The sequence below is a fragment of the Engraulis encrasicolus genome, chromosome 13 (assembly GCF_034702125.1).
Source record: "Engraulis encrasicolus isolate BLACKSEA-1 chromosome 13, IST_EnEncr_1.0, whole genome shotgun sequence".
In the NCBI taxonomy this organism is placed as follows: Eukaryota; Metazoa; Chordata; class Actinopteri; order Clupeiformes; family Engraulidae; genus Engraulis; species Engraulis encrasicolus.
In genome coordinates, this window is record NC_085869.1 from 51,046,319 (window position 1) to 51,055,696 (window position 9,378).

At 47.1% G+C, this 9,378-nt stretch overlaps 1 protein-coding gene across 1 annotated transcript in view; it reads right to left on the reverse strand.

The window, feature by feature from the left end:
* Window positions 1-273: 273 nt before the first annotated feature.
* LOC134461856 (NALCN channel auxiliary factor 1) overlaps window positions 274-9,378 on the reverse strand; it is a 208,443-nt gene continuing 199,338 nt past the window's right edge. The window contains exons 2-3 of the mRNA XM_063214696.1: window positions 5,639-5,810; window positions 274-800 (exon numbers count right to left, since the gene is read on the reverse strand). Coding sequence (XP_063070766.1) covers window positions 499-800; window positions 5,639-5,810 — 474 coding nt within the window. The 3' untranslated portion in view covers window positions 274-498. The remainder of the gene's footprint in view (window positions 801-5,638; window positions 5,811-9,378) is intronic.

Sequence of the window (9,378 nt, forward strand, 5' to 3'; positions counted from 1 at the left end):
ATTTTAGTTCCTGCAACAAATGTGTAACTTAGGTGTCCCAAGCCTCCCTTTTTGTGCTGAGAAAAAAACAAAACAATAAATGTTTTCCTATCTAGTGCAACGGAAAAAAACGAAAAGTGTACTGACACAGTGTTCATAGAAAAGACAAAAACAACAAAAAGAAAGTAATGTGAGAGAACTCTGCTCTAGAGTGGCCTTTTTTCTTCCAGGCTGCGGTGTTGTCCCTTGTTCTTATATATATTTATATATATTTATATTTATTTTTTTAAGCGTTGTCCGTTTTTTCTTTTTAAAGTCTGTTTGTTTTGTTTGATTGTTTGCATGTCATGCTCTGCCGCCCCTCCCCCCTTTTTGCACTACATGTCCCAGAAAGCATTGCGAGTGCATGACACGCCTGTCTATGGCAAAACTGATGCCTGCGTGGCATGCCATTCGCCAATGGTGACAAAGTTTTGTTTGTTTGTTTGTTGTAAGTCACCAGCCAAGGGTGAGTGACCTTCACTCCTCATTGGCGTTTGAGTTCTCGTCCAGTGGCGAGATTGTCGGGAGGCTCAGCCCAGTGGCATTATGGGATGCGCTGAGGGTGGCGACCGTGTGGAGGAGGACCAGGACCAGCAGGCAAAGTTTGAGCCTACTGTTGCACAGTCTGGAGGCCGCTGAGGAGCTCAGGGAGTTCCTGTGCTGACACGAAGGGTGGCTCATTTTCAACGACTCCTCCGATTGGTTGTTCGTGGGGTGGATGTCCCATCGCACGTCGCAACACTCTGTCTCCGACTGCGTCGGCTGGTTCTCTGACAGCCCTGGCAGGTGATGGGGGTGTATCGGCAGGTAGGGAGAGAGAGAGAGAGAGAGAGAGAGAGAGAGATGTGGCAATGGATAAACAAAGACAAACAAAGGACAAATTAGCAACAATATGTCCACAATATTTTAAGAAAATAATTCTAAGACCTAATACATTGACGTTTTATGTTTATGCACATACAATTTAACACAATCAGACAGTTGGTCTAATGCCCGCAAATTGGGTGGGTTAGGTGGCAAAACGGATATCTTGTCCCGGGCCCAGGTATGAGGGGGTTCCAGAACAGGGTCCTCAGGAAGTTGTAAATATTTTTTCTATTTTATTTCAAAATAAGATGGTTTACGAACTTGGATAAATGTTGCCATATTTGCATTCAATAAATGATTTCTACATCGTTTGCCTTTCTTGTCCTTGAAAAGGTACCATTCACGAGGCACAAATGCCCCTACCACTCCCAACGCATAGAAACATGTGACATCATTCCGCTTACATCAGTGTGCGAGCCATTTGCAGACATGTCTCAGTACAAATCAGAAAATGAGAGAAAAGCAAAGAAGAGAAAAAAAACAAGAGCCTCGGGGAGTTAGGGGTCTTACAAACTAGGGCGGTAAAGCGTCGCGGAACGGCCGCGATTTTTACCGGCGTCGGTGAAAATACATTGAAACATATCTGTCCTTACAAACCAACCGGCGATAGTCGGGCGTCAGCGGCGTGGGAGCCGGCTCCGCGCCGCGCTTCGTTTGGAAAATAGAACTCGAGCGTATTTTTCACGCCGGCGACTGGCGGTGTCTCATTCAAATGAATGGCAAAGTAGCACGCTAGCTTTGGCTGTGGGGAGGGTTTGAACACGCAGCGCACGCCAACGCTTTCTTTTTCTGTGAAAGGCAGAAAAAAACACACTGGCCGAAACTAAGCAGAAAGACCATGTTGGTCCCGCGGCTGTTCCGTTCGGCTTTGGTATGTTTGACCCCTTACTAGACAGATTATTCTGGTGATGCAGGTACTAGCAAAGGCAGGGACAATAGAGCAAAGCAAAGTTCTCCTGTCCTATTAAGTAGCCCAAACCAGACACGTGGTGTTTGCCTTTTTTTTTTAATTAGGGGATAGCAGTCACACTAAACACCATAATAAACATGTGTTGCATTGAATCATTTAATAACCCAACAGCTAATAGCATTGTGTTTCATACCGCATATCTGACTGAAGCATATGATCATCAGCCTGCAATCATACCCTGATATTTCAGGCATGCCAATCATGCTGTATTTTTACTAGAGATGCACCGGATCCTGATTTTTAGGATCCTGCCGGAAACCGGATCCACTGCTTAAGATACTGCCGGATCCGGAACCGGATACCGGATCCTACGAAAGGGTTGAAACACATAGCCTACTCGCACACGTGGGGCCTTTTTTATTATGTTGGCTCAAACAATTTTTTAGACTCATTGGCTTACTGCCACACTGCCTGCACTGGCCGCTTCCAAAGGGCTTTCACTCCATGCAGCAATTGGCGTTGTGAAAGACTGACTGAAAAACCTAGGCTAGAAATGCACCAGATGCTGATTTTTAGGTAACTGCCGGATACCGGATCCACTGCTTAAAATCCGTATCCGGATCCTGTGAAAAACCCTATTATCCTGCCGGATCCGGAACCGGATCCCGGATCCTGGATCCTATGCATCTCTAATTTTTACAGCACCTTGGTTCTGGACTGGAAAATATGCAATCATTCATAGAAACAGTGGTGGTTGGTACCGGGGGGATTCAAAGATTTTTGTCCTGGGCCCAGCCAAAGCTGCCAGCAGCCCTAGTTGGTGTTCTGAACAGAAGAGAAAAGTACGGTTTCTGGAAGCCATACCTTTGTGCTAGCCTAAGCCCACCCATACTAACTGTGAAGCTACACAAAGTTTCCCTTTACAATTCGCCTGGCCAGGCGATCAGCTGAAACATTTCAAATCTTCACAGGATTTAGGTCCAATTATTAGAATTTCCAGTGGCTTTATGGGGTGTGTATAGGGCAATCATGGAACATATTGTTGGCAGGTGAGTGAAGGAAAAAGTGTTCTGATTGGTTGTAGCTTAAGCCAGTAGCGAAAAAAGGCAAGTCAGACACACTCTACAGACATCCCTTGTAGAAGTTGGCTTATACTGCGATTTGTACATTTCAAATTTTCACAGGATTCAGGTCCAATTATTTGTATTTCCAGTGACTTTATTGGGTGTGTTTAGGGCAATTACGCAACAGATTATTGGCAGGTGAGTGAAGGAAAATGTGTTCCGAGTGATTGTAGCTTACGCCAGTAGCAAAAAAAACTCTACAGACCTGCCTTGTAGAAGTTGGCTTACACAGCGATTTGGTCAGACCAAATGCTCAAAGAGAGTTGCAGTCATGATAGCCAGGCTACCATTGTGTGGGCCTTCTGGATGCATATAATAATGTGCCAATGGATGTCTCTTTTCAACTTGATGGGTTCAGGTCAGAGCTATAATAAGTGTTGCAATAATACTCATACAGCCTTTTCACCCAAGTGTCACCAGATTGATAATTATTATTCTGTTATTTAAGACTCTGTAATGTCATAGCCATAGCAATGTTGTTTGATAGGAAAAAGTGAATAGGCATACTGATAAACCTGTTGGCATGAAAAAACAATAGGTTAATATGTATGACTGCTGTCGCAGCCACCTGGTAACTTGGCATTGTGCTACTGTGTTATCTGGCTACTTATGGGGCATCAGCGAGGTTGATGAAAGCTATAAACCTGATAAGGCCTTCAGTCAAATGTGGTTACTCTTGATACTGTCATTTAACCCCTTACTGCAGAGCCTATGTGATAACCTTACTGTCACCAACATTGTAATGGCTATGTCTTAATCTATTACTTCAGGCTCTCGGTACTGTTATAGCAATGTAGTTGAGTTTTTTCAGCAAATAATGAATAGGCCTGTCGGCGACCCCATCTGCAGTAAGAGGCTACAGAGCCTTTATAACATTACGGACATCAACATTGTAATGGCTAGGTCTTAATCTGTTACTTAAGGCTCTCTGTAATGTCATAGCAATGTTGTCATGATGTAGTTCAGTGGTTCTTAACCTTTTTTCTTGACGCACCCCCTTACCTGTGCCGAAGAGAAGTCGCGCACCCCCAACCCAAACTTCTACATGTGTATACATACTAAAAATGATTTTAAGTGATTAATTGCAAAGATTCTTGCTTGGGACATTAATCAATACCTTAATGACTTTAAATGGGGACCAAACATGTTTTAATTTTGTCTTAAATTGGACTGAATATAATGTTCCCAACCAAAATTTTGGTCGCAACCTCAACATAATCAAAATCCCGCGCACCCCCTGAAATTTCAGACGCACCCCCAGGGGGTGCCCGCACCCCAGGTTAAGAACCACTGATGTAGTTGAGCAATTTGGGTCTGTAGGTGAAGATACCCACACGTTGTGGTTAAGGTAAGGACTGAGGCAACCGTACATTTTTATCCGTAAAGAAATCAGGACTGTTGTTAACTCATTGGATGCTATAACGATTAGAGACCCTGGCTAATAGCTTATCTGCAGGGGCGGTTGTAAGGGGTGGCAGGGGGTGGCATTTGCCCCCCCAGATATATGATTTGCCACCCCAATTAAGAGCCCTGATTGTGACCAATAGCCTTAATGCTGGACATCATTTCAGACATAGAACTTTAGGTTGCAGGGTTTCACTTTAAGGGATTCACTGTATCACATAAGTGTGTGTCGATTATATCGCGTTTATCATTTTCCCTTAGTGTAGGAGCATGCCCCCCTGAAATACATTTCGCCACCTCTTTGCCACCCCAAGAATAAATGTCTGGAACCGCCCCTGCTTATCTGAGCATGTCAGATATGTACTGGTGACATGGGTCTGTGACAATGTGATGTCCCTCCGTCCAGTTCGGTCCCGCCCAGCTCAGTCCAGCCCAGCCAAGCATAGCGATAGCCTGAATTGCCCGTCACTGAGCATTAGATGCTAAAACGATTAGAGGTCCTGGGTAATTGCTATCGGTGCTAATGACATGAGCCTGTTGCTGTTGTACGATGTCCCTCGCTCTGTCTGGTCCAGCCCGGCCCAGCATTGATAGCCCGAGTTCCCCATCACCCATCGCTGAGCACTGAGCCTCTCTTGGGTCATGCCCTCTCTGGGATCACGGCAAGGGCAGCTCGTTCTGCTGTGAGCCGCTCATCGTAACGCCGACGGGATTATGATGGGGTCAGAGCCATCTCGCTTGCCCATGATGACACATCAAAAGGGGACAACTATAGCCGAGCTAAAAGTCAATCATGTGTTGTCATGTCATGTGGCTATGGAGTGAAGCTGAGGCACACAACTGGCGTGTAGACTCTGTGTGCCCCCTACATTTTGGGTATGTTGTATCATGGTTTTGGATTGGTTGTGTATACTCACCAATGGGAACATCACACATAACACACACACACACACACACACACACACACACACACACACACACACACACACACACACACACACACACACACACACACACACACACACACACGACCCTTTTGGAAATGCACAACCATAGGGGGGTTGTTGTAAATATTTGTAATCAGTTATTCCATGAATGACCACAAGGTGGCAGCAGAGGCTTATCCGCTCAGCACCGGCGCCTCAGTCTCAGCTCTGCTCAGCACTGACTTTGCAGAGGTGTCAAGGCAAGTCAGAAGGACAGAGAAACAGAGACGAACAGACAGCCCGAGAGACAGAGACGGGGCGCTAAGGCTAGCTGAAGAGCTCACAGCCCAAGGGCATTCATTCATTCCGTCATTCATTCCGGTCACCTGGGCATATGAAACTCTGACTGCCTCCGTGCACGAGATCGTCGTTGTCTGGCAATATGAACGGACACCTCTGCTGCACCTCCAGGCAGTACTGCCTGCAGGGGATCTTGTTGCTGCAGTGCATCTGTGTCATCTGGAAGTACTGGGAGCACAGCCAGGGTTTGTAGACCGTCTGTGGAGACAGAGAGAGACAGACAGGGGGCGGGGGAAAGAGAGAGAGAGAAAGGATAGATGGAGAGGAGACAGGGAGGAAGAGAGAGAGGATGGATGGATTGAAAGGAGAAAGGGAGAGAATAGAGAGAGAGGAGTAGATTGAGAGACAGAAAGAGAGAGGGGTAGATTGAGATACAGAGATGGGGATTGGGAAAGAAGAGGAGAGAAAAAGAATGACAGGGTTAATGCCTGAAAAGCTGGATTTCCATTCACTTTGATTACATCACGGGTACCGTGGAAACGCTCATCAGCTAATCCCCCAAACACCCACGCGTTCTAGCAACCCCCCGCCCCTCCTCACAATAACCTCACACACGCACACACACAGACACACACACTCCACCGGAATATGGCTTCCATTTTATAAAGCTCTCCAGATGGCAGTGTGTTCTCTCCTTCTCACACTGCATACAATCAAATAATCACATGTGTGTGCACGGCTCACAAGACAAACACCGCCGTCAACGACTTGTCGGGAGCGTCACAGACACTTAGATCTTGTAACTTTGTATGAGAAACGAAGCATGATGTGAGTCACAAGTTTGTGTATGCCTTTAATTGGGCCTACAAATGATTGCTGTAGCAAAGCTTCAGTATGATACTGTTCAGTATTTGTTTCATGTAAGGAAATGGCGCTAACGCCATTTCAGCTAAGATACGTGTTACGTGAGGTAAAATAAGGCAATGCAGTAGGCTACTCATGGAATGGACTCTGAGGAAGATGATTGTGGCATTGAAATGTCAGTCTGCACCTGTAAAGTAATAAACGTGAAAAGAAGACATCTGTGCTACACCAGTGTTCATTTTTTTTGTTTGAAATGCCGCATCCCTAGCTCTTGGCAGTCATACCTGCCACTGCCACCAGCTGGGGGAAGAGACGGTGAGAGAAGAAGAAGAAGACGAAGAAATGAAGAATGCCTTCCTTTAGCATTTCTAACTGGGCCAACTGTTCATATGGAGACCATCTCGATGAGAGCTGCTAAAAGCCTGGCTGAATGAGGGGGGATGAATGAAACACTAATGGTGGTGCTTCTGTCAGGGGAAAGGCCTTCAATGCAAGAGGAAGGACTAGTGCCAGCGGGCCGCCATTACTCAAGGCTGTAGGACGGTACAAGCTGACTGACACACTCTCGTCTCCTCTAGTCTCGTCCGCATACGCGTTCCGTCACGCTACTCTAATGGGGTGTCAGCTTTTGCCCGTCTTCACATTTCCATTCATCAAGTCCGTCCATCCTCTGTCTCGCCTCCATCCTCCCTCTCTCTCTCTCTCTCTCTCTCTCTCTCTCTCTCTCTCTCTCTCTCTCCCTGCCTTTCACTTTTTACAACCTCCTTCGTTCCATTCTGGCTTTCTTCTCATGTCTGAGGCTCCGTTTATGCCAGGGGCTTTACCTATATAGTTCTCCTCTCTTCCACATACGCTGGTTAATCCCTTAAGACACAACCCCTATTATAAGTTTCTAAATGCCTTTTAGCCAGAATGAGAAGGACAAAGTTGTAATGCATGAGTGAAGACTGTCTGTCATTTCGTAGGAGCCGCTTATTTTTCCCTTTCCATGCACATACCATGAGACTTCCGTGAGGCTCCAAACGTGTTTCTAGCTGCACCCAGCAAGGAGCAATCATGGTGCAGGCAAGAGAACATGGTACAACACCAGTGGCTCCTAGCCTGGCGATGCCATCCTATGAACTTCCTGCCAAAGGTTTTGGCTCCGTACATAGTCTGGCAAAACCCTCCTAGCTCGGTTTGCTCACGGTTCTGCCTATCAGCAAGGTTAAGGTAACACTATCCACACTATTGTCTTGTTATTTGTATGCTTTGGCAACAATCACGACAGTCATGCTAATAAAGCACAATTCCTCTTAGCTTTTGCCAGACTGTTTGACGGAGTCAACAGTCGGCTTTCGGTAAGTAGCTCCTGCTGTAATCATGAAGTGATACATTTTCCAGCAGTGAAACCAGCACTGAAAAAAGGCCCGGACATTTTGTGTGGACCCTTCTAAACTGGGGGGCAATCTGCAAGAAAACACAAAAACCAAGACACGCACAAAAAAACCAGCATCAGCCCCTCAGTACTGCTGGCCCATCGAGAAACTAGATGCCATATTACCAGCCCAGGCCACAGAAGCTGCAGAGGCTACCTGCTGCACTGTTTGAGGGGTTCTCCTCAGACAAAGGACTGCAGTCATGTGGAGAGCACTAAAGCAACAGAGATTTCTGCTGTCATATGCTAGCCAGGCAGCACAGCTAACTCTCCATATACTCCCCATCCTCTACAAGTCAGCTAATTATCAATATGCCATAACACTGCTCCAGGCCAGCTTCCACCTGACCGACCACACAGACACAGACACACGGTCGTGGATCTCTGTGCACGCACTGTGCGCGCGCACACACACACACACACACACACACACACACACACACACAGAGACACACGGCTGCATATTCACACACATGCACACAGACACAAACACACACACACACACACACACACACACACGGCTGCATATTCACACACATGCACACAGACACACACACACACACACACACACACACACACACACACACACACACACACACACACACACACACACACACACACACACACACGACACCACACCACTGCACTGCACTGCACTGCACTGCACTGCTATGAACAGCCAACGCTCTCCTCTCCTCTCTACTTCACCCCCTTCCTGGTGGTCTGGCCATTTCCATCTCAACCCGCCTAAAGCGCTTCACACTCCAACAGCCATTACGTGCTCTCGCAGCGCACTGCGCTGTCCTATTCTATTCTATTCGTAGCCAGCCAGCTTCTCCAGAGAGGAGCTTTAGAGGCAATATTTATGTGCTGTCATCTCCTCCTGTCAACTGTTTACCAAAAGAGAGAGAGAGAGTTTGAGTGTGTGTGTGAGTGTGTGCGTGCGTGCGTGCATGCGTGTTTGCGTGTGTGTGTGTGTGTGTGTGTGTGTGTGTGTGTGTGTGTGCATGCGTGCCTGTTTGCGCGCGCGTGTGTAGAGGGGGTTTGGGAGGGGGCGGCAAGCGAGGGAGAAAAAGAGAATGCAGCAACAGACAAAAGAAAATAGAATGCCATGTAGAGAAGAAAAAAAACTCAAGGGAAGAGGGAGAGGAAGGACGAAATGAAAAAGGAAAAACAGATGGGGGAAAACAGTAGAGGGGGAAAAAAAGAGAACAGCATCCTTTTTTATTGTACTCTGCCAGACAGTCTGCTGTCTCTTGCCAGGCCTCATATGGATTCTGCGTGCGCAGGCGAAGGCTCAGCGGGTGGCAGGGTAATGCTAGTTCATATAAAAGCAGTCTGAAGCTCTGTGTGCACTGCCGGGCCCAGAGACCATGCCCAGAGCGGCGACCCTCGACAGGGCTGCGAGTTCATCACAGGAGGAGGGGTGGAGGAAAAGGTTGGGTTGACCTAATTTGGCCCAGTTCAACAACCCGACCCGTCCTGTCTCGGCCCGGTCGAGGGGACTTGTGGCCCGGTGTAATACTAGCTTGTGTAAAAGCACTT